The sequence below is a fragment of the Monodon monoceros genome, unplaced genomic scaffold (assembly GCF_005190385.1).
Source record: "Monodon monoceros isolate NGI ecotype Baffin Bay Population unplaced genomic scaffold, NGI_Narwhal_1 Super_Scaffold_18, whole genome shotgun sequence".
Classification (NCBI taxonomy): domain Eukaryota; kingdom Metazoa; phylum Chordata; class Mammalia; order Artiodactyla; family Monodontidae; genus Monodon; species Monodon monoceros.
Genome location: NW_021703774.1, coordinates 145,595,364 through 145,620,375, shown reverse-complemented (window position 1 = coordinate 145,620,375; position 25,012 = coordinate 145,595,364). Strand labels below are relative to the sequence as shown.

At 55.8% G+C, this 25,012-nt stretch overlaps 1 protein-coding gene across 5 annotated transcripts in view; it reads left to right on the top strand.

The window, feature by feature from the left end:
• The window catches only part of PTPRF (protein tyrosine phosphatase receptor type F), a 116,422-nt gene that overhangs the window by 22,277 nt on the left and 69,133 nt on the right, over nt 1–25,012 (top strand). For 4 of the 5 annotated variants that reach the window (XM_029228139.1, XM_029228141.1, XM_029228140.1 and 1 more), the window contains exons 1-3: nt 7,797–7,969; nt 15,031–15,107; nt 22,177–22,312. In XM_029228139.1, coding sequence (XP_029083972.1) covers nt 22,222–22,312 — 91 coding nt within the window. In that variant the 5' untranslated portion in view covers nt 7,797–7,969; nt 15,031–15,107; nt 22,177–22,221. Of the gene's footprint in view, nt 1–7,796; nt 7,970–15,030; nt 15,108–22,176; nt 22,313–25,012 lie in introns of those variants that run through there. The other variant, XM_029228138.1, reaches the window with a different exon arrangement.

The following is a 25,012-nucleotide window of genomic DNA, read 5'->3' as shown; positions in this document are numbered from 1 at the left end:
AGATGGCGTGAACCTTAAATGAGCAGGAATTTTTCTGAGAGGCTGAAGGAATATGATCTGGGAGTGGCTTTTGTGAGGGGGAAGGCTCTGCCCCCGCCTCTTTACTCTGCACTTGTGGAGAATGGCAGCTTCCCTGGAGATAGTTGCTGGATCCTCAGTGAGGCAGGAATTGGAGGAAGGACTTCTGAAGAGGCTGAGGGTATACAGAGGGCTACAGGGGAAGGCTGGGGAGGTGAAAAGTTGGATGAGGGGGGGACGAAGTGCAGAAGGAGGTTGATGAATGATGAAGCTGGCTCTCATTCAGACAGTAGCTGAGGATTACCAGGATATGGGACCCAGTGGGATTAGCTTTTAAATGGTCCTCCAAACCGATGCTTTTAGAGGCTTGATTATGCTAATTCTAATAATCATCAAATACCTTCTATTTTCAAGAACCTGTGATGTGACGCGCAGATGAAGCTCTTTACAAACACAATTTTATGTCAGTTTTACAATGCTGCAAAGTAAGCAGTATCCCCTTTTTACAGAAGAGGAAAGTGAGGCTTAGGCAGAGAAGTAATTTGCCCAAGACCAGATAGCTAGTAAGTGCCACAGGTATAATTCAGACCAGGTCTGTATGTCTCCAAATGCCGGCCTGCCCCGCAACTGGTCTGTCCTGACTGGGGCCAGTTCAGCCTGGGACATCCAGTGTCATTGGCAGCTTGTGGGGAGCCCCTGGAAACATGGAGGTGTCCATGATATACACCTGTGCAGCTCCAAGCCTCTGGTCAGAAGCCCCCACTACACTTACTTTTTTAATATTTATTTATTTATTTGGCTGCACCGGGTCTTAGTTGCGGCACGTGGGACCTTAGTTGCCACGTGCGGGATCTTCCTTGCGGCATGCGGGATCTTTAGTTGTGGCATGCGAACTCTTAGTTATGGCATGTCGGATCTAGTTCCCTGACCAGGGATCAAACCCGGGCCCCCTGCCTTGGGAGCACAGAGCCTTAGCCACTGGACCACCAGGGAAGTCCCCCACGACGCTTATGAATCCCAATGCCCACATGGCCTGGAACCCCCATGGACTCCACCCACCTCCCACACAGGGTGAGGGGCTCAGAGAGATATGTATGTAATATAATTATATATGGAAGAAACAGGACACAGTAAGAATGTGTAACAAACAACCCTGACCTACATCAGGGAAGGTTGCCCCAAGGAAATGATGCTTGAGCGAAAAGTGAAGAATGAATTAAAAAGTGAAGTGATGGAGTAGAAAAGTCTTCTAGAAAGAATGTGCAAAGGCCTGGTGGTTAGGATGGGTGGGGGCACATATATGTGTTTGAGGAATTGAAAGGAAGCCAGTGCAGCTGGAGGGCACTGAGCAGTGGGGAGCGGGGAGCGTGATGCTGGACTGGTGCTGGGGGCAAGGGGAGGGCGTTTAGTACTTGTTAATGGGTTGGCTCTTTATCCCAGGAGCAATGGGAAGTCATTAGAAGGTTTTGAAACGGGAGTGATGATAAGACTGGATAAGGACAGGGCAGACACAGTAGGATCAATTAGGAGCCGATGTAGGAATCCAGATAAGAGGTGACAGGAGATTAGAGAGATGCTTTGGAGGTAAAATTAACAGGATTTGGTGATGGTTCCTAAGATTCTGGCTTGCCTGTTAGATGGACAATGGTACCATCCACTGAGAAAGAGAACGCTGGGAAGGTGAGAGAATGAGGACCACGAGTTAGGTCTCAGACGTGTTGCGGTTGAGGTCCTCTGAGAAATGGAGGTGGAGATGATGAAGCCATTGGCTAGGCTCCCGCCGGTCTGGAGCTTAGACAGGAAGTTCTCCAGGCTGGAGACATAAAGGTGTGAATCAGCAGCAGATGAACGGTAACTGAAGCTATAGCATGGATGAGATCACCAGGGAGGGTCCACAGTGAGAGGGGGAAAGGCCTAGGAATGGGCTTGAGGAACACCAGCATTTAAGGGAGGAGCGTGACCCTGCAAAGAAGACTGAGAAGGAGACCAAGGAGTTAAGAGACAAACCAGGAGGGTATGGTGTCAAGGGAGTCAAAGAAGCTAATGTTTTAGGAGTTGAATAATCAGGAGGTCTAATAAGATGAATACTGGGAAAGATGCCCATCCAGTTTTGAGACATGGAGGTCCTAGCTCAAATATTATGTTTTGGGGAAGTTGTGGAAGATGAAAGCAATATAAGACTGAATGTTGGAGTGGACAGGAATGCCCAACGGCTAACAGTGGGGGAGGGAGTCAGGGTTAAGGTTGCAGGGGCAGGTTGGTGGGAAGGAGAGCTCAGAGAGGGAGAGGATAATGGATAGAGAAGCCGCAGGGGCTAGGGAGTCAAGGATGGGCAGCAGCCCTGGCCTGAGATAGGAGGAGGGGTGCTTCCTCTGAGGCAGCAGGAGAGGGGGCAGGTGTAGGGAGATGTGTGACTGAGTTAGTAGGAAACTGGGTGGTGGGGGCGGGGGTGCGCGGGTTTCTGTCTGTGGCTTTAATCCTGTAAAGGAGCAGTCGAGGTCACATCTGCCAGCAAGGAGGAAATGGGCTGGTTGGAGGCTTAAAGAGAAAACGGCGAAGGTTGAAAACAGCCACTGCAGAGAAGGTGGTTCCAAGCTGACGGGAGAAATATGTCGAGGACCCATATGCAGTCAGCAGCTATGATTTATGGGAACATCACTCTGACCTGTGGAGTTCCTTCGCTGTTTGAGCACAGCACAAGAATGCAAACAGGAGGGCTCATCCGGCGCTGGGGGCTTGCCAGACAGATACGATCAAAAGGCAGAGAGGCAGAGGGGCTCGGGGTATTGACGAGAGTGTTATCAAAATGTTAAGCCTTGAAATCCAGGTGGGACAAGAAGAAAAGCAATGGAAGGAGAGAGCAGATGCATTAGGAGAACACAGAGAGGTCCACGGTGGAGAGGTCTGAGGAGACCCAACAGTTATCTCATCTTGAGGTCACCTGAGCAGGTGGTGCAGTGAGGGACGGGACGAGGCCCAGCAGGTGATGGTGTGAACAGGTGACCCAGTGGCCTACAGATGGGGATTCGACAAGGAGGTCAGGAGCTGGTCTGTGTGTGCTGACACTGAAGGGACTGAAGTAGCAAAGGCCACTGAGAGGTCCACTAAGCTGCAAACGGACAAGGTCGTTGGATTGGGCAAAAGGGAGGTGAATAGTCATCATGTCAAGAGCAATTTCAGAGGGGTGTTGGTCCCGAAAGCTGTGTCATAGCGGACTGCGTGTGTACAGGAGATGGGACGGGGGAGGCTCCCTGTGTCAACAGCTCTTGGGTTTGCTGTGAAGGAGAACAGAGGAATGCTCCATCTCTCCCACTCTGGACAGGCCGGTGGGGTCCAGGGAGGGGACTTTCTAGGGTGGGAGAGACTTGAGAATGACTGCAAGTCGATAGGAATGGTACAGTAAAGAGGAGGCAGGTGGGGTCAGCCCCTGCCGTGGCAGGGCGCATCTCAGGAGGGAGAGAGAGAGGAAGGAGTAGATGGGGTGGATTTGTGGATTTGGTAGTGGGGGATGGAGATGTCCTCCCCGTAAGCCTCTGTTTTCTCAGAGAAGCTTGAGGGGAAGTCATCGGCAGAGTGCTCTATTGAGACATTAACTCCTATCTCATTCACACCCCCCGCCCCCCACATAGTGACTCACCAGGAAGGAGTGAAAGGCATTAGCATTCTAGGGTCTGGGCCTTTTTCCTCCCACTCCACACCTGAGATGGTACACAGACTGTTTTGCGGTGCTGGCATCTGAGTTCTTTCTGACGGGCTGAGAGGGAGAACATCACCGCGTCTTAGGGAGTTGATTCTCCATCATGGAAGAGACGGGCAGGAGGACGGGCATTCCCTGTCCCACCCTGGCATGCACCCCTCTCCCCCCAGGAAAATGGCTGTGTGTGACTGCAAATACCAAGGTCTAAGGGCTGCAACTTTGAGGGTCTACGGGAGAGACCCCCATAAAGAGCCAGGGATGGGGGAGTGGCCCTGAAGGTGGGGGACAAATAGTGGGAGGCCCACAGCAGGGACGACTAATGTCTGCAATGGCAGCGCCGGCCTGAAATAGACCTCAGCCTTTCTCTGCAAAGAGGAGCACAGACTGAGCATATTTGGGGCTGTGCAAGCCCCTGGCATTCTGGGACCATTGGAGGGGAGGTGAAGGAGAGCTGTGAGTGACATAGAATTCTCACAGATCTGCTGGGCAGGGACTCAAGCTGAATTTAATTTGATTTAGACCAACTAAGAGATGACTAAGGGTTGTATTTACGTCATGAGTTTGAGCAGTGTCCAGTGGGCCTGGGACCTGGACACAGGGTAAACAGTGAGTAGGAGCTGACATCTGGCTCTCCCCTCACCCTGCCCCCTGGGGCTGGAGCCCGACAGACACAGATCTACCATGTGGTAGCACTCGGCCTTCACAGATGAGCACAAGGCCGCCCCTCCCCGCTAGGCCCAGGAGCAGAGCAGCGGGTTGAGTCCACATGGACCCCGAGCTCAGAGTTTGGCCGTCTGGACAGAGCCGTGGCTCCTCTCTTTCCACGGCTCTCAGGCATTCACAGGCCCAGCCACCTGAGGCTCTTGTCTGTGTGGCCCCAGGGCCTGGGCCTCTGGTCCCTTTACTTCGGCCTTGTGTCCAGTTCCAGGTGCTGGGCATGCTGAGATCTGGGCAGGCTGCTTGCAGCCAATCGCACGCCCCACCTCAGCAAACACATGACCACACGTGGTACTGAAAGGTGGGTGAGCAGGGGGTTAGAGACCAATGGCTTGAGATTCTGAGAACCCTCTGTCCCTGTGAGGGTTGAAGCAGGAGGCTGGTTGGCCCAGCAGTGAGTGGGTCTGCTGACTTCAGCTATAGGAGTGTAAGGCCCCTGGCCCACGGGCCTTCCAAGTATTTAGGTCACAGATTAGGCAGTGCTGGACAGAGGGAACTAGGCTGCCAGAGCTGCAGACCCACTGAGGCCCAGGCTGCAGGCACACAGGTCAGCAAACACCACAAGCCCCTCTCAGGGCATGCCAGGCCAACAGAAGCCCCAGGTGTGGAGGAGCTCTGAGGCTTGGTCAGGGAGCTTTCCCCACCTGGTCACTTATGTCTGATGGTCCCTGAGCACAGAAGAGGAAAAGCTATCTTTTTATTCCTTTAACAAATATGTACTGAGCACCTTTTGTGTATCAGGGCCCAGTACTGGCCCTGGGATATGGCAGTGGACAAGGCAGGCTCATCCCTCCTGCCCTGCCCTCAAGGAACCCACAACCTATAAGGTGTGGGGCCTGGGGGGACAGACACAGATACTGATGGTGGTGACACCCAGTGTTTAGAGTTTGGGCAGGCAAGCCCTCAAGTCAGCCAGGGGTTAGAGGTGGCTCCCTGGAGGAAGTGATGGTTCTAAATAGGTACCATTGGTTCCAGGGTACTGACACTACTCAACACAGAGTAAGTCTTAAGGGGCGTTTTTTATGACTTATGTGTGAGAGACTTTATGACCAACTTGATTTTGTGTGAACCAAAACCCAAAAGTCAGAAGCTCTCTGCCTCTGTCTCTCTCCCATCTCTTCCCCTCCCCCCCTCTTTCTCGCTCCATCCCCGACTCCTGCCCATCTCCCTCTGGGACGATCTCTAGTCCCTTTTTACATTTCAAGATTTGCAGGCTGCATTAGATGAGGGTGCAGGAGGGAAGATGCCCTGTTTCTGGCCCAGTGACTGAGTGAATGAGGTGTTGCTGCCTGAGATGGGACTGCTGGAGGCCAGCAGATCTGGGGCAGGAGAGAGGGTGAATTCAGTTTACCTGACGAACATCCGGGGAGTGATCTAGAGAAGACTCTTGGATATATGGGTCCTGAGCTCAGAAGAAAGGCCCACACTGGAGACAGAGATTTGGAAGTCATCAGCATTTGGTTGGTGGTGGTAGAGATGGTGCAAGGGACAGGAGGCAGAGGGGAAGAAGGGACGGCCTAGGATAGACCTCGGGAGGAGCAGGAGATGGTTAAAGAGATTGAGAAACGGTAGCCAGGGAGGAGAGTGTAGGCCATTGAAGCCAAGAGGAACTGTTTTCACGAGTCAGCAATGAGCAGGTATCACTGGCCAAAAAGCATACTTTTTTAAATTTAGAAGAATCCCACCCCCCGAAAGCCTAAACCCACTCCAATACTGAAAAACAGGCCAAAACGTCTAAAGATGCACAAAAATTGCAATGCCTCCTGCACAGTACACCAAAATTACCAATGGATAAAAAAACCACGGACTAGGAATGTTCATTTTTGATCCGTTTGTCATCCGGAATCCGGATCTAATTGTTTGCCCAGAATCACTGGAGCCAGTCCCATCCCCTTCTCACGCACCAGGGGGCGCACACGCACCGTTTCTAAATCCAAGTCCAGGGCAAATGCAGGCAGTGAATTAGGTGATAACCAGAACTTGACCCCTCAGCCCAGATCCCTAGACCCCCATCTCTACCCCTACCCTGCACATTACACTATGATCCCCAAGTCCAGATGCCTCAACAATTCCCAAACTTTCTCACCTAACCTCCAGACTCACAGTGGTATCACAGAGACTCCATAGATCAGAGATCCCATAGGGGTCCTCATCTTACCTAGAGCAGTAGGGGTAGGCACCCCGTCTTTCATGAGGGGGGCAGGCAGGAGACAGCTGGTGTGGCACAGACTGGACGATACGTCTGGGGCCAGAGGCTTTGGTGCCAAGGTGTGGCTCTTGGTTTGGAGCTCACCAAGTTCCTAGTTAGGACTTGGAATAAATCTTCAGGTAAGTTATTGGTTTAGCCCGGAAATTTATAGGGTCAGCATCTGAGTTTGATATGAGGAGTCAGAAACTCAATACTGAGGTTTATATCAGGCTTGGGGGACATTATCAAGTCCTGAACTCAGGGGCCAACTCACAACGTGACTCAGGTTCACAGTTGGAATTGGTGTAGATATTGAGGTGTTGGCCAGGCTCTGGGGTTGACATCGGGTCAGAGAAGTAGAGAGTGAGTATGGGGATTGAGTGGATTTGTGTGGAGTTTCTGCAAAGCCAGTCTCATAAATCTTGGGTTCCAAGATTACCATTAGAGGTGAGTCAATGTAGGGTCTTAAATGGGCCCCCATATGGATGAGGTTTGAGGTATTTGTATTAGGGTCCTTGTCTGGTGACTCAATCCCAGTTCAGAAAGGGTGTTGGTGTTGACCTGGGATTAGGACTGCAGTATTAGAGGTTTATGTAAGGCTTGGGGTTCAAAAAAGCGTGCTGGGGTCCATAAGAAGGGAGCCATTGGACTTTAGGGTTCATACAGGGATCAGGGCTCAGCGTTGGTACTGGGGTCCATTTAAGGACCAGGGTTGGTGATGGGGTCACTATCAAGTAGAGGTGATAAAGGGGTTTAGAGTCAGAATTGGTATTTGAGGTCAATATAGGGGTTCGGATTGAAATTATTACTTGAGCCAATTTCGGGGCACATTTAGGGGTTTGGACTTACTATTGAGTTTGGGGGTGGGTCTGGTCTCAGTATCAGGTTCACATCGAGGGAATGGGGTCCTAGAGTAGTATCAGGTTCATATTTGGATTGGGAGCCTCTAACTGGATCCGGGCTTCGTATGGGAGTTTGGGTCTGTCCATGCTCATTTTGGGGTTCCGGCTCGGTACTGGAGCCCGCGTCGGTTTAGGCTCGGAGTTGGGTTGAGGCCTCGTCGGGCCTACGCGTCTCAGCAGCTCTACGAGCGAGAGTGCACGAGGGGAGGGGCGGCGCCGGGGACGCGCACGGCAGGGGCAGGGGCGCGGGCGCGGGCGCGCGGCTGGAGCTGGCGCGGGAGCGACGGGAGCGGTGGCGGCGGCGGCAGAGGCGGCGGCTCCGGCTCCAGCTCGGGTGGCTGTGGCGGGAGTGGGATTCGGTGGCGGCGGCGGCGGCAGAAGAGGAGCGGGAGCAGCGGCCCCAGCGGCTTGCGGGGGACATGCGGACCGACGGCCCCTGGATAGGCGGTGAGTGACCCCCGGGCCCCCTTCCAGTCCCCTCCGCATCCGTCCTTTCCCACTCCCCCGCCCTCTCTCCGCGTCCGCCGAGCGGAGCTGGGGGCGGTCCCGGGGGGCTGGGGGTGCCGATTAGGCCGGGCCGCGCCCCCACCTGCCGCGCCCGCAGCCTCGGCTAAGCCCCCCCCAAGCCCGGCGGCTCCTCCCCGCGTTACCCCGCGGCAGACGCGCCCCCCCACCCCGCCGCCGGCTGGCTAGCTCCCCGCCGCCCCTCGCCGCCTTTCCCTTCCTACCCCTTTCCCCCTCCCTCCCGCCGCACCTGAGCCGCAGCCCGCGCCCCCCCACCCAGCGCAAAGTTTCCCTTTTGCATCCGTGCTTCCCTTCCTGGGTCCCGCCTCGTCTCCCCCTACTACCAGCGCGGACGCGCTCCGGGGGCGGCCCTCGACCTCCCTCAGCCACCCCAGCTCCGGGCGGGTCCAGGCCGCGCCCCCGCCTCACAGGCGCCCCCTCCCAGCCGGCGGGGGATCCGCAGCCGCCGCGCCCCCGTCTCGCTCGCTGCTCGGGCGCACGTGCGGTCCCGGGGTGCGCGGGGCGTGAGTTTCGAATCCCCCACCCCGCGGGGTCGCCGGCGCGGGCTGGGGAGGGAGGGGCCGGGCTGGGCTGTCCCCGCCCCCACCCGGGTGCCACGACCCGAAGGCCCTGGAGCGATCTGTCCCGTGAGGACGTGTCCACTCGGACCCGCTCCGGAAAGTTCACTCAGTCTCCGCCCCGCGTCCCGTCCCGTGCTGGTGTGTGCCGCGGTCCTCATCGCTGGCCCACGATCCTGTCTCAGCTTCTTTCTCCGTTTCCCTCCGTGTGTCGGTGTCTCTCTGTGCCCTTCCACGTCTCTGTATCTCTGTCTCCCTGTGTCACGGCCTCCCAGCCTTATCCCCACCCCCCCTCCCCCGCCCCAGTAATCCCGGAGTCTCTCAGCTGGCTGCGACTCTCTCGGGGTCTCCCTGTTCTCTCTCCCTGGGTCTCTGTGTTCTTTCTCCCGGCTCTCTGTGCTCTTTGCCAGGTCTCTGTGTTCTCTCCCCGGGTCTCTCTGTGCTCTCCCCGGGTGTCTTTTCTCTCTTCCCAGGTCTCTCTGTGCTCCCTCCCCCATCCCTGGGTCTCCCTTCCCGGGTCTCTGTCGTGTCTCTCGCTGGTCTCTTGGTGTCTCTGTCTCCCACTGACTGGAGTCTCTGCCGCCCCTCTGCTGGCTGGCCTCCTCACCGTTTCTCTGGAATGCTGCCCCTCTGGTTCTTCCACCCCAGGGTGGGGGAGGGGCTAGTTTTTCTTCCGTTTTCAACACCCCCCCACCCCCAGTGCAGGGCCCCGAGTTGGAGCAGGTTGGTGGGTGGGAGCCTGGTACCTGTCTGAGCTGTGAAAAGGAAGGGAGGCTGCTGGCAGGAGGGGAGGGAGGAGGTGGTCCTCTGGATTCCCCTGGGGGCAGCGGGGCAGGCCTGGGAGGATGGACTGCTGCGTGCTGGTGATGAAGGCTCCACTTCGGCTCCTGAGCAGATGGGGGCAGGGATCCAGAGTGACCTGGTGCGGGATCTGGCCAGAGAATCCCGAGAAGTGCGTTGGGGTGTGAGGCCTGGAGAAGGATCAACGGCTGATGCTTCCAGGGGGATCCTCAATGGTGAGGGATCCCCTGAGAAGGAAGGAGATCTGCTAAGGGATCCTTTGAGAGGCATGAGGGATCCATTGGGATCCAGAGCAGGGTTCTGTCAGAAAATCTCGAGAAATTCTATGCTTGGCTCCTTATCAGCACCTGCTTCAGGAGGCAGGAAAATCCCCGTTTTTCACTGATTATATGAATGAGCCCAGGGCTTCAAGAAGGAGCAGGTGTACCTCCCCAGGCGCAGCCCTGCACATCCGCAGCCCCAGGCCCAGGCCACATACTCACAGCCCTCTCATTTCCACACTCAGCTCACCCTCCCACCCCTCACCCCCACTCCACATCCACTTGTCTCCTGAGTGCCCTCACACTTGCACGCTTGGGCCTGCATGGCAGCCAGAGCTCAGAAATCTGCTGTGCTTGCACACCCATTTACCGGTCTGTGTGCTTGCTTGTGCTCTCACTGCACCCCTATGCACAGTCCAGGGAGGGTGCGTGCACACTTGCAGTCTCATGCATTCTTTTCTTTTTTTTTTTAATACGTTTATTTATTTATTTTTGGCTGCGTTGGGTCTTCGTTGCTGTGCGCGGGCTTTCTCTAGTTGTGGCGAGTGGGGGCTACTCTTCGTTGCGGTGCGTGGGCTTCTCCTTGTGGTGGCTTCTCTTGTTGTGGAGCACGGGTTCTAGGCGTGCGGGCTTCAGTAGCTGTGGCGCACGGGCTCAGTAGTTGTGGCACACGGGCTTAGTTGCTCCACGGCATGTGGGATCGTCCCGGACCAGGGCTCAAACTCATGTCCCCTGCATTGGCAGGCGGATTCTTAACCACTGTGCCACCAGGGAATCGTGTGCACACACTTTCTCGCACATTTTTGCTTGCTCAGAGACATTTGAAATGTCTCTGTAGTTCTGTTTTCTTTTCTACTTGCTCTTCCTCTTCCCTCTTTTATTTCCTTTAACAAGGAAGTTGTTTTCATACAATTCCTTCCTCCCTCCTTCCGCCTGCAGCTCCTGGCCTCCTCTCTTGTCAACCTTGTGCGTGTAGTGAGGGTGGGTGTGGTGTCCAGGGCTTCTAGGAGAGGAGGCTGGATTTGGGTGCTGGTGAACCGGTTGGGGTGGGGGGGTGGGGCGGTTGCTGTAAGAGTAGACTCGCTACTTTTCTTGGGAATTGTTACTGATGTGTAGCAAAATGCTGGCCTTGGCTGTCTGCGCTCCCTCCACTCTTTCTCCCATCAGTCCTAACTGTAGGAGTCCAGTACTGAGGGCCCTTAGTCAGAGGGAGATGGGACCCAGACCTCTTCCTACAGAGGCTGTGACACATACTACAGCCCCTTCATTTTCCAGTTTGAGAGCTTGAGGAGATCCCTTCCTCCCTGAGTCTCAGTTTCACCCCCTGTAAAATGGGAGAGGTAATCCAACCCTGGCCAGTTCCCAAGGCTGTCGTGAGAATCTAAGGGGACTGTGTGGCAGTGTATCAGCAGCAGTGGCGGTCGCTTCCCATGTGACTGACACTGCCGTGTTCTTGGGCCAAGCTTGCAGCCAGGGCCCTGCCCTTGAGGAGCTTATGGTCCCGGAGGGAACAGATTGCATCATGGGAAGGCAGAGCAATTCAGTAACCTCTTATTGATTGCCGAGTGTGTGCCAGACTTTGGTCTAGGCACTTTCAGCCAGGCTGCCATGCTTCCTGTGGAACTAACAACTGTGTAGAAGAGGCAGCCCACCCCTTAGGAGCTGCTGAGGTTGAGCTCAGCAACAGCTCACCTAAAGCAGCCGCAATTCTGAGCTGAGGTTACAAGATTGGGGGAGTTCACCACGAGGCAGGGGAGAGTTTAGAGGTCAAGGAGAGATGAGTCTCAAAGAAGACCAAGAAAACGGGTTATCTGAATTGCGTTTTGAGGGATGAATAGGAGTTTTCCAATTGAAGAAAGGGCACTCTAGGCAGAAAAGAAAACAGTATGACTAAACACTCAGAGATCTTATCACTAGTGGCATGTTCAGAGATACGGCAAATCACAGAGGATCTCTATTGCCCTGTTAAGTTACTGTAACTTTACTGTGAGAACACAAAAGGGAGATATCAAAGAATTAAAGCTTGAGGGTGTGTGTGTGTGTGTGTGTGTGTGTGTGTGTGTGTGTGTGTGTGTGGTGTGGAATGTGCTATGATCAGATTCATGCTTCTGGAAGAGGATTCTGTGGCTACGGGAAGTAAATGGAGACAGGATACCCAGTGAGGAGAAGGGTACAAGTAAGTCAGGTGAGAGAGAATTGTGGCTTGGTAGCATGGAGCCATTTAGAAGGCACATTTATTAGGGCAGGATGATTTATTGGATGTGGGGGTGAGGAAGAGGAAGGGGTCCAGGTTCCTGGGAGTGAGTGGGTGAGGCCTTTACTGAGCCGGGGACTTGAGGATGAGAGGTGGATTTGGGGCACAGATAATGAATGAGCTCAGGGTTGGACATGTTATTTTTGAGATGCTTGGAGCATTTGAGGGTCGGGTGGGGGACTTTTAGGAGGTGATTGTATGTGAGGATCTGGAGTTGGGGAGAGAGGTCTGCGCCAGAGGAAGGATGGAGAGTTATACGAGAGGGTGTAGAGCTGTGTTCAAGAGAAGACAACGTCAGTGGTGAGGAGCGCAGACTCTAGTTTCAAACCGCTGGGTTCAACTCCGCTTAATAGCAGCGTGACCTTGAGCAAGTGGCTTAACATCTCTAAATCAGTTTTCCCACTTGTCAGGTGGGTATAACAGAATTCCGTGTCTCACAGGGTTGTTGTGAGGATTGAAGTTAATGTGCAGAAGGTTCTTAGAATAGGGCCTGGCATCTAATAAGCACTGCCGTCTCAGTGTTAGCAGTTGTTATTGTAATAATCCTCAAAGGGCGAGGTGCAAACCCATCCCCATCAGAATCTCAGTGGGAGCGGCTTTAAAAACTAGACATTGTTAAGGTTTGGGCACCTGCTCACCTAAAGTAGCTGCAATTCTGAGCTTGGTTAGCTGGCTAACCTAACCTAAGTGCCCAGCCCTCAGCCCTCATGTCATCGCTGGGATTGTGTGTGTTGCTCAGGTGTATTTGACCTTCAGGTGGGCTGGTGTGAGAAGACTAGAGGATGAAGCCCTGGGGAAGAGACCCCACATTGGGAGTGGGTGGAAGGGGGTTCTGAGAAGGAGCAGCTTTGGTGTGTTGGGTTCCCTGTCCCCCCTACCCACCCTGGGCCCTGGGCCCTCTAGTGGGGTGTCTGCCTCTGAGGTCCGGATGCACCCAGACTCTGTGTCCGCAACCTCCAGATCTGAGAACAATGGTTTGGGCTCCTCGGCAGTGTTTTAGCTGTTTCTGGGGACTGTTCTGGTGCAGCTACCAGGGCTGCCTGGGGGCTGCTCTAGAGGGGCGTCCGTGCTCCTCTAGATTTCAGCTTACTCCTCATCCCGCTGTCAGGCCAGGTTCCAGGCTTGGCAAATGACGGAGAGCCCTGCCAGGGGCCAGCTCCGGCTTGGTGCCAAGGCCTGCTTACCTGATCTTGGTCATGGCTGCCAACCTCACCCCTTATGAGGCCTTTGTGGGTGCCAAGCAGTGATTCCTAACTTGGGTCCGGTACCGGTCAGGCCGTTCCTGAGTAGCCTTCTAGTTGGTCTCCTGGGCACACCCGGCAGCCCTGATTGTTGCTGTGTCTGGGGTGCTTCTGGGAGCTGCTGCTGGTGACTCTGACAGGTGGTTCTGATTGCCCTCCTGGGTTATTTGGGACACTGGTGGTTCCAGGTGCTGATCTGGCTCTTCTAGAATCCTCTTTGTGCTGTAGGGTCTTTCCAGGTGCAGGGTTCTGTGCCTGTTATGTCTGTCCCCTGACCCACCTCCAGGCCATCTGGGGCACATCCCTCTATCCAGGTGTGGCTTCTGCTCAGCTTGGGTCCAGGTGCCAAGCCCAGTGCTCCTGGTGTGGCCTCAGGCGTGGCAGGAGGGCAACTGGCTTGGGGGACCCTCCCCCTTCTCTACCTCAGACTCTGCCCCTCTGCCCCAGGGTCCCTGAGCAACGGTAGAGCTGACAGCCTCACATCTGGCCCTGTGAGGCCCCGGCAGGCGTCGCGCGGGACAAACGGGCCTTTGAGTTTGGGACACGAAAGCTGGTTTGTCTGGCCAGACCCGCCCGGCAGCCTGTGTGCTGGGAGCGGGGAGGCCACAGGGAACTTTGCGGAGAAGCTGGGGGGCTGGGAGACGGAAGCCTGCGGCCATCCTGAGGCCTGGGTTGTGAGCTGTGGGGGGAGGGGTGATGGAGGCCGGGGAGGGTGTGGGCTGCAGGGTCAGCGCGGGTGGTCGTGGGTTGGCCAGCCTGTCCTGGCCATGCTCAGGCACGAGGACCTCCCCTGTGTTGCAGACGCGGTCGGTCTCAAGCGAGGCTGGTTCCCAGGTGCCAGGTGAGAGGGTGTGGGTGTGTCCGACCCCTGCCCCCACTCAGGACGGGGCCCACGCTGGTGGGAGCTCAGTAATTGTCCTGGAAGGAAGGTGCCGGGCTCTGTCGCCCTGTGTGTGCCAGCGGAGGAGGCGTCCAGTGGCACACCTTCATTTTAAAAATTATAGAGCAGCAGAGAGGCAAAAATAAATATTGCTTCTGAAGCTTCTTTGAAGGCTGCACGGGTGGTGGCGCGGTCCTCCCAGGCTGGGCTGTTTTCTGCGAGCTCATTTGCGCGTTCATCTGCTCAGTCAGCATATCTTGATGGAGCACCTACTATGTGCCGGCTCTCTGCTGGGTGCTGGGGACACGGAGGTGAGCCGGCACGCACTGAGCTTATGGTTGTGACTCAGCGGCCACTCGGCAGTTGTGTAAATAAATAAATCATATCAATCATGTCGTGGTCACCACTCCAAGGCAAGGTCCAGGCGTGTAGTCCAGGACATCCTGGAAAATGCTGTTGGCTCTGAGATCTGAGGGGTCACTAGCTAGAAGAGGTGAGGAGTGCGGTCCAGGCAGTGGCATAGGGCCCGGGCAAGGCTGAGAGACTGCAAGAGGATGGCACATTTGAGGACCAGAAGAGGAAGTTTTCGGGCAGGCCGGCTGGCTGGCTGGCTGGTGAGAGGGAGCGTGGCCAGGTTGGGCTACAGAGGTGGGTGGCGCCGACTGCCATGCTGGAGGGTGGTGCTGAGGAGTTTGGACACAAGTTTTTCTGCTGAGGCCAGGGACTTGGTCTGTGTTGTTCACGGCTATATGCAGGGTGCCTGGCAGAAAGCCTGGCACGTGGTAGGTGCTCAGGAGTATGGAAGAAGTGAGTAAATGAAGTGAAGAGATGGGCATTTTTCTAAATGGGGCTCATCCTGCAGGAACAGTTCCATAACCTGCTTTTTCTTCCCCCTTCGTAAACAGCAAATTTTGAACATCTTTCTGTGTCAATACCTGCTCTGCTGTAATGAAATTCTTAATGTTTCCTTATCCTTTTCTCTCTTTCCAGGAAGGAGCGGAGGCCCCAGTGCCCTGCCCTCAGTGCTGGTTGTCCAAGAGTGACGGGCGTGAGCAGTCAGAGTCCTGGTGAGTGTCCCCCAGGTTGTGGCCGGGCAGGGGTGCCGAGGGCCAGGCCAAGAAGCTTGGATTTTTTTTTTAATTTATTTTATTTTATTTATTTATTTTTGGCTGCATTGGGTCTTCGTTGCTGTGCGCAAGCTTTTCTCTGGTTGCCGCGTCTTTGCTGCGGTGCGCAGGCTTCTCATTGCAGTGGCTTCTCCTGTTGAGGAGCACGGGCTCTAGGCGTGCGAGCTTCAGTAGTTGTGCAGCGCGCAGGCTTTAGTTGTGTGGCACACAGGCTTAGTTGTTCCGTGGCATGTGGGATCTTCCCAGACCAGCGCTCGAACCCATGTCCCGTGCAGTGGCAGGCGGATTCTTAACCACTGCACCACCAGGGAAGCCCGAAGCTTGGATTTTGACTTAGGCCGGTGGAGAGCTGTGGAAGGGTTGTCACTAGTGGCGTGACATGATCCAGTGTGCGTGTGGCAGAGAGGTGATGGAGGCCTGGACCAGGAAGGCGGTGATGGAGGTGGAGAGAAGGGATTTGAGTGTTATTTAGGGAAGCCAAGTAGACAGGACATGGTGAAGGGTTGAATGTGGGGCATGAGGGAGGGAAGGTGTCGAGGATGGCTCCCGGGTTTCTGGCCAGAGTGGGTGACGGAGGTGGGTGGGGAATGATATACAGCTCGTGAGCTGCTGTAGGTGTGAAATAGGCTTCCGGGTAACATTCTAGGACTTACACCAGGATCTCTATGCTTCCCATTCACCATGTTTCTGTAGAAAAGACTGTTCCGTTCAACTGTAGGTTGTGGTAGAAAGAGCAAGGTACTCACAGGATCTGGGCCCATCCTTCTTCGTCTCTTTGAGGTCCACTTCTTTCTCTCTGCTAGAAGCACAGAACGTGTGGGTTGGAGTTACAGGGAATGAGGTTGGGGAGTTAGGTTGGAGTCAGAGTGTGCTGGGCCTTGGTTGTCAGGCTAAAGACTATAGACTCTCCTGAGGGTGGTATGAAGGCGCTGAGGGTTCTTAAGCAGAGAAGCGACATCCACACATTCATTTACCTGTTGCCCATTTGCTTGTTCATTCATGAAACATTATCTGCATGTCTCCTGGGGGATAAAGAAGCAAACAGAGCTGAGGGGCTTGATCAGATATGCATTTTTGTAAGCTGAAAGGGGGCCTTTGTTTGTTTGCAGGATGGGCTGGAAGGGAGTGACCAGGGGCAGGAAGCCCACCGGAGACATGGGCGCTGATGACGTCTTCCTAACACGGCAGTGGTTGGGGTGGAGCCAGGGCAGATTCAAACGTATTGACCAGTGACATACGTGGGATGAGGAAAAGGGAGAATTTGAGGAAGCCTGGCTGGCTTGGGTGGTTGATCATGGTGGTGCTTGTCACGGAGATGGGGACCTGGAGAAGGAGTGGGATTGGGGAGGATGCGTTCTGGTTGGGCCATCCTCTGTAAGCTCCTTGAAGACAGAGCCCATGACTGTCTTGTTCATCACCCTGCCTTCTGGCTCAGGGCCCAGTAGGGCCCACTGGACAGTTCTGCATGATGGCTGGCGAAGAGGGTTGTGGAAGAGATGGGTCTGGTCTGGGCGTGGAAGGGAAATGAGCATGTATTGGGTATCTGCTGGGGGCCGGACCCCGGGCATGGTGAGGTGAGCTATGGGGCTATGTAGAAGGTGCGGCGGGAAGGCTGTGTCACAGGTTGGAAAGGTCAGATGGGGAGGGTGGGTGTGGAGATACCTTTCACCTAGCTGTCCTCAGGTGATGAGTCTGACCTTCCTGGGAGCCCAGCCTCACCATAAAAGGTGCCTGAAATTGGAGCCCTCTGTCCTCTGGGGAGGCCACTTGCTGATGGCCTGTTGAAGGGGTAGGGGTGGGGTGTGCTGTACGGCCCAGCTCTGGAGGCAAGACTGACTTGGAGGGGGAGGGGAAGGCGCTGTGAGATCCCGAGGCCTAGGGACAGCTAATATATGTCAAGCCTACCTGGGGTATTGGGGCCCAGGGTACCCATAGGGACTGAGTTCTGGGGCAGGGACCAGGGCAGCAGGCCTTAGGTGACATGGGCAAAGGATCTTGCTGTCTGCATCAGGGTTTCTCAACCTCAGTATTGTTGACATTTTGGACCAGATAACCCTTTGTTGTAGGGCCTGGCCCGTTATTGTAGGATGTCTAGCATCATCTCTGGCTTCTTCCTACTGTGCCAGTAGCACCTACTCCCCCATCCCCGTGGGACAATCAAAAATGTCTCCAGACATCGCCTAATGTCCCATAGCAGGGCAAAATCACCCTGGGTTGAGAAGCACTGTTCTACACCACTTCTTGCTGCCTTCACTGTGCTGTACAAACCTGGGAAACTGGGGAGGGCTACGCAGGGAAGATTCACAGTGATAGGCCACGGGAGCTGAGTTCTGGTGGGTGAGTAGATGGCTGAGGCCAGGACAAGGCATTCTTTACAACAGAGAGAAGAGTGGGTGCAGAGGCCTAGACGCAGCCACGTTGGTGAACATTAACCCAAGGGAGGCTCCACTCTCCAGAGGAAGGAGGCTGGACGGCTGGTGGCTTAGGGGTTTTAGCTGTAGGAAGGTGCCTCTGCTGGCTCCCTTGGTCTTCTGTCCCCAGAGCTAAGCCTCTGCTGGAGCTTGTGCCCCACCCCCAAGACTCTGGGATGCTCTTCCTAAGCTCCTCGTCCTCTTGCAGGGGAGACCAAAGAGCTGAGGGCTGCCAGAGGGTAAGTAAGGTCCCAGCTTCGAGAGGGAGGGAGGGTGGGCAGATCCTGGCTGTGCTCACAGACTCTGGCCAACTGGCTGGAGGAGCAAAGGCAGCCTTGCCGCAGCCTCCCTTCCCGGAGCTGGGGTCATGGCTGAGACTGATTTATTCCCGTCGTCATCTAGTGGTTGGTTTGGTGAGAGTTGGAAACATGTTGGTTTTCCCTTCCCAAGTGTAACAAGCCCTGTTTCCGCTTCCCCGGCCACTGCTGCAGTGCCACGTGGTGAAGTGTCCGGGACGTGACAAAAGGGTTAGCTGCCCACCGGTTAGAAGATGAACAGCTCGGGGCTCTGCCTGCTCTCCCGCTCCTCTGCCCCAAGCACTGGCCTCTCCCCTTCGCCGGCCGCTCCTTGGGGCCCTGGATACCCCTCCTTCTGCTGATGCCCATTTTGGGGCCCCAGCCTCCTGAGAGCCAGAGTCCTGGCCTGGGGAGGAAGCAGGGAGGAGGCTGTAGGAACAGGTGGTATTTGGAGACTAATTAATATTTGTGAGTAATAACACGTGCCCAAGGGGAAACAAATCAATTTGTGTTTTCATATTCATGAGGAGGCCTCAGAATGATCCCAGATGTTCTCCAGCCAGGAAACCACCCCCCGCATGTTTGGCGTCACATGGTCTCTCCTGGGGGGCCCCCCACTGAGGCTGGCAGGGGTGATTGGGTGGGCCGCATGGCGGTGACCTAGCCTCTGTGTAACAGGCCTTTCTGTGACGTTTGTATTCGAATCCTGTGGCTTGGTGTGGGGCCTGCTCCTTCCTTTTCCCTCAGAGCAGTGATTCCCAGGCTCTTCAGTTTCACAAACCAGTACAGTTTCCAAAAGTACTTGGGGGCCAGACATGGGGTTGGCAAAATTTTTTATCTTGCCAAGTAAGGACATTATAAAAAAAACAACAACTGGTATCTGCTATCACCATCACTTCCTACAAGAAAGGACATTTTAACACCAAGGACGTAATTTCAGGATAAAGGACAGCTCTTCCCAAGAAAGGGCAGTCGGCAGCTTTACACTGATGTAGCAAGGAAAAGGGGTATATTAAAACCATTCTGAGTGTAGAAAAATGACATTTGATGATATTGTACAATATCGTTCAGTATGGAATTGTTTTCCTGCCCAAGTGTGTCAGTTGGTAGAACCGATGGTCCGCGGTGCAATTCAGAGGCGAGCGAGTGTGCAAGTGCTCAGGCCGTATTTTCATCTCGGCTGTTGAGAGCCCAGAGTCACCCAGCCGTGGGCGGAAGTGGACGCTCTGCTCTTAACGCTGTTGCACTGAATTCAGAAGGTTCTCAGCTACCCCAGCAAGGCTAGCGTCGGTCCACCTCCCTGCTCCCCTCCCGCCACCTCCCCACAGGTGACCCTGAGCACTCTGGGGTGGGGGCAGGGCCAGCGTCTAGACGGAGGCCAGACCCAGGAGCCAGGACTCCTCCTATGCGGGGCCCTGGAGCTGGGAGTGGCCTGCGCCGCCTGACACTGGGGCAGGCTGTGTGCCCAGAGTCTGGGGCGGAGGCAGCTTGCTCACACCAGGAGCTGGTGAGGGAGAGGCCCTGGCCCAGACAGCTCTGTGGTTGCCTGAGTAGTTCCCTGAGAACGTGTCCATGTCTGTGTGTCCCCGCGTCTCCCCGTCTCTCTGGGTGTCCTCGTGTCCGTGGACCACCGGGAAGAGCTCTCTGGGAGGGAATGACATTGTTTTCAACTTCTTCACCTCTGTCTGGCCTACTTTCTGCATCTGAACAGCATCCTAGGCACTCCAGACCCAGATACACAGGAGGACCCTGGGGTCCCCAAGTCACGGCCACTTGTTTTTGTTACAGTGGGGGTGGGGCTACCAGAGGCAAGCCCAGTTTCTCTGACACCCGTGGGCAGAATCTCATCCAAGAGTGTACCACATGATGTCTGCTCTGGAATTAACACCCCCTTGATGGCTGTACTGGGGACTGACACCCCATGATGTGTATAACAGGGTTATTCCTCTATGATAACGTACCCCTATAACGTCCATCGGGCAGCTGCACCCCCATGATGTCTGTCTACACTCGCATGATGTCTGGACAGGACTGCTACGCTTCCGTGATGCCTCTCCCTGGGAGTTGCACTGCCATGATTACTGTACCAAGGCAGCTACAGGGGATTACGCCTCAGTGACCATTGTACTGGGGAGTTTCACCCCATGATGATTGTGCTGTGCAGTTGTACCTCCCTAATGTCTCTTCTCTGTAGCTTCATCCCCTTTACATCCATACCAGGGAGCTATGTCCCCCATGGTGTGTGTTCCTGAGGGTTATGCCCCCATGTTGTCTGCACTGGGAGGAGGGTTCACACCCTGACTGCTTGTACCTGGGAGTGAAACCTCTGTGAATACTGTATTGTTGCACCCTATGATGTCTGTACTAGTCCCCTCTGCCTCTGTCCTTTGGTGTAACACACCGCTGATATGTGTACCAGGAGCTGCAGGATGGTTGTATCAAGGGGCCATACCCCCATGACACCCTGGCCAGGCAGTTCACCACCTGATGTCTGCTGGGAAGTTGAATTCTATTGTTGGTCGCACTGCTGCACAACAGTGCCATGATGACAAAGCCCAGACAGACAGGGCCTTAGTGATGCATGTCCTCCATCCCAAGTTGGCCGTATGGGGCATGGTGCTGGGGACTTCCTCTCTCCTGGTCTCGCCACACTGAGCGGAAGCCCAGGCATGGTGTAACTAGGGCTGGATGCCCACCATGCTGCTTCAGTGTGCTTGCTTTTGTTGCTTAGCCTGTCTCAGACTTTCGGTGAGATCTTGGGACAAGGGACATCTCCCACCCTTTCCCCTTTGTGTTCAGCCCCTACCTCACTTCACAGTTGTACCTGCTTTGTCCCAGCACCTTTGCTCACCTCCTGCCCTCTGATCTTATGACCTTCGACTGTCCCAGTTGAGACGGGTCTAATTTCCAGGGAGGAGCAGAGCCATCTTTGAGGCCAGCCTCTTCCTGTTCACCAGCCCTGTCACCTCCTTGCAAATATTCTTACCGTTGTGGGTTAGCTGGCACCTGGGTCTGATCCCCACCCTCCCACCAGAATCCGTAGGTACCACTGTGGGGCCCCCAGGTGTGTTCACCGTCACTCACTCCCCTTCTGCGCCCTGTTGTGTCTCCAGAGCATTAATGAGGGGCTTTGTGCACCAGCCCCTGGCCCAGAGCAAGGTGTAAGCAGAGCTGGTGGGCACTGGCACAGATCCCCAGAAGCCCCCTGAAAGGGAGCCATGGGAGAGAGACCCTTGGGAGCTCGCCACCGGGGCTGGAGAGTGATAGCAGTGTATGTGTACCGTCTGGTGTGGCCATGCTGAGGGCTCCACATTGGTGCTGGGCGGAGTGGGCGGCAGGGGCACACCTGGCTGAGGAGCCCTGTAAGCAAAGGCCTGGGGGCATTCAGGCCATCCTGAATGGTCTTCCCCATGCCCAGGTTCCTGGCTCAGCCCGGATAGCAGTTGTGAGCAAGGGCACCCTACCCCTTGATATGCACTGGGCCACTGGGGCAAGGGCCGAGGAGGTGTGAGGTCGACTCTTAGGGTCCAGCACCCCCAGTCCTGGCCACTAGGGCCTCCCTGTGGTTTCCCTAGTGGCCAGGGCTGGGAAGGTGCCATGGGAATTGGGTAGGATGAGGGTAACCAGGCGGGGCGGGTGTAACTTGTCCAGAACATGTCCTGGCCAGCCCGGACGGGTTGTGGCTTTGGCTCCAAGCCTCTGATACCTGGATCTTGTCTGCCACGACCAAGGCTGTGCTCTGAGGCTTGTGCCCAGCCTGCGGGCTCTGCTGGGGAGAGGAGGGGCAACAGGAGACCCCAGGGACTCTGGAGTCCCTGGCCTCTGTGGGTCTGCTGACTACTCCGTCTCGGTCTTGCTTTGTTTGGTCTCTGTCTCCACCTGTGTGTCTCTGTGTCTCTCGGACCCTGTTTCCCTGTCCCAGTTCTCTTACGGAGGCAAGTTGGAAATTCTAGGTCTGCAACGGAACATCCCTATACATCCTCTGGTCTCAGTAGTCCCTGCCTCCTACTCGGGTTTAGAGAATGACCTGGGGGCCTCTTGTACTCTCTCCCTACAGTGTGACTGGTGGGTTATCCTTGGAGTCACTAGGGGATCGATAAGGAGTCTGGGTTTTCACAGGGGTCGGAAGGTCTGGGTGGTCATCGCACAGTCCAAGGGGTGGGTATCTGTTGAACTAGGCTCTGGGTGGTCAACGACGATGAGTGGCGGTCTTGGTGGTGAGTGGGGGCCAGGAGGTGGCATGTGGGCAATAAGATATTGGTGGGTACCAGCTAATTGGCTCTGCCCTTCTCTCTGTCACAGGTTGACTGTCCTGGACTGTAGCTGGCTGCGGTGCTGGAGCCCTGGATGGCCCCTGAGCCAGCCTCAGGGAGGACGATGGTGCCCCTCGTGCCCGCACTCGTGATGCTTGGTTTGGTGGCGGGTGCCCATGGCGACAGTAAGTCTGACCTCTCAAGGCATGGGATCTCGCAGATGGAAAGGTGCATTCCTCCCAGCAGGACTCTGGAAGTGGGGATGAGGCCAGCCACTAGGAGAGACAGGATGGCTAGATACACCTCCAGACCTTCTGTCCTAGAGAGACCCCCCCCACTTGGAGACCGCCCCCCTCCAAGTAATACTCCAGCCCCGTTCTTCCTTGGAGCATCCTGTGGAATCCCGCATGTCTCTTAAGGTGCTCCAGGGTGGGGGGTGTCTGAGTGTGACCCTGTTTATGGGGTGGAGGTGAGACATGTCCAGGATTCGTGTGGTCATTAGCGATGTGCTCAGGCGTGTACTGTGTCCACCGCTGTGGACCTGTGCAGAAGGCACAGTGTGGGCCATGTCAGTGTTGGTGTGGGAATGGGGGGCTGCACACAGGAACATGTGTGGACATGTGAGTGGAATGCCAGAGGTGTCCACAGGTCCAGGGAAAGATGGGAAGGCGAGCCACCATAGCCCTTCCCCTGGGCCAGACCTGTGTGTAGACACTGAGCACTTCCTTCCCCTCCCCACTTCAAGGCAGAGGGGCATCCCCCTCCCCCAGCCCTCAGCCCTGAGAATGGGGGAAGATTGCACTTGGCCACAGGAAGCTGGGCTCCAGCGCCCCTCTCTGTGTATGGGGGGAGATGGGATTGTCCCCTGCCCAGATCCAACTACGAACTTTGGTCCCTTTCCTGCCGCCCTTCCCCCTGCCTGGCACTACAAGACTGGCCGCAGCCCGCCCCGTTGCCATGGTTACCACTGCTTGGTTACCGGTGGGAGGCGGGGCACAGGGCAGATTTAGCCAATCTGCACACTGAGGGGGAGGGTCGAGGTCGGAGCCAAGGTCCCTGGGGAACAGAGCTGTTCCCATCCTGTCCGGAGCCCAGAGGTGGCAAAGGGCCAACCTGGGGGTCAGCGCAGGGGTCAGCAGGCCATAGGGTTCCCCCACCCCGCTCTCCCTGTGTCTGGGAGCAGAGCTCTCTTCTTGCCCCACCCAAACCCTTTCTCCTAATGGCTCATTAATTATTCAGGACCAGATCCTGGAGGAGGTGGGACTGGAGCGCCCCGCCCTTTGTCCTCCAGGTTGGGTGGGGCCCGTAGAGCAAGGAGAAGGAGAGGGCATTCCTCCTGGGGCGCAGGGTGAGGGGTAATGGGAGCCTTGAGGTGCGGGTGATGAGAGGGCTGGGCTAGCAGGAACAGGGAAGATTAGGGGGTGCGGGTGATCTCCAGCTCGGTTGGGGCTGCTGGGAGAGAGCTTGAGCCTGCAGGGCCCCGCTGGGGTAGAAGTCACTGGGTAGGTGACAATGGCACGGAGGCGAAGGCTTGTGAGAGCCGGCCCTTAGACACTGAAGTCCTGGCCTTGCTCCCCCACCCTCACTCTGGACGCTCTTAGGCCCTTCAAATGGGAGCTTGAGAGCAGAGGGAGGACCACCCGGCTGGGCTTTTGGAGACAATACATCCTGGGAGCATAACTGTCTTCCCTCCTACTCAGACCTAACATGCTGGAACCTGTACCCTCACCCTCATCCTCCCAGACATACCCGTCTTTCTGTGTTCTCTCTCCTGGTGAATGGCTTTCCCACCCACCCAGCCACCCAAGTCAGAAACCTGGGCCTCCTCCCAGCCTCCTCACTCTCTCATACCCACATCTAATCCATCACCAAGTGCCGCTGTTTCTCCCTTCTGAATATCTTTGGAATGCATCCACCTCTGTCTCTGCTGCCCTCACCCAAGCCATGCTCGGCTCTTGCCAGGGCTTTTGCAGCAGCAGCCTCCTAGTGGCTTCCCTGTCTCCAGTCTCTGTCCTCACCATCCAGTCCCTGTTCCATGGTAGGAGTCATGTTGCAAAATGAAAGCCTGATCATGTCGCCCCTCATTTTAAAATCCCTCGCTCTCTTCCCCTGTTGCCTTTAGGATCAAGCCTTGGGGTCCAGGCCCTGCATCTTTAAGCCTCTGCCAACCTCATCCTTCACCTGCCCCACCCCACGCCCCCGCCGTGCTGACTTCTCGGTTGCTCCCGTGCTCCCAGGCCTCTGTTCCTTCTGTTTCCTCTGATAGGAACCCTCTTCCCCATCCCCTTCACCTGATGAGTTCCCACTCACCTGGAGCCATCACCTCCTCTAGGAGCCTGGGTCATGTGCTGCTCCCCTGGGCACCTGTGACTGCTTCAGCTCTGTCTGTCCCATTGGACTGTGAGTCCTGAGGGGTCAGACCATTGTCCAGTTCAGGGCCTGGAGTGTGGTAGATGAGTGAGTGTAGGGGTGGAGTCAGGCCTGAACCCCTAGTAGGACTCAGGGGGCAGGGCGGAACAATTTTTAGAGCAGAGGCCAAGAGCCTCCGTGCTGGTCCCTTAAGGACCAAAGACCAGGGTCTTGAAGGTAGGAACCAGCTGGAGATGCCGAACTAGGTGAGTTGGGCTCTGCTCTCAGGCAGAGAGCCACGGGAGAGGGGCATGGGCTGGGGGCTGTGATGACCTGACCCCAGGAGCACTGCACATACGTTTGGATCTGTCCCCCGCGTCATGGCCAGGCTTGGGCTGGGCCTGCGAGACTGCTAGCTGGGGCGAGTAGTCAACGTGGACAGAGCTGCTGCAAAAGGTAGGGCAGGCGCCCCAGAGAATTGACGACTGGAGCAGTGGAGCGCAGAGCGGACAAATGTGTTTCTATAGGCCTCTTAA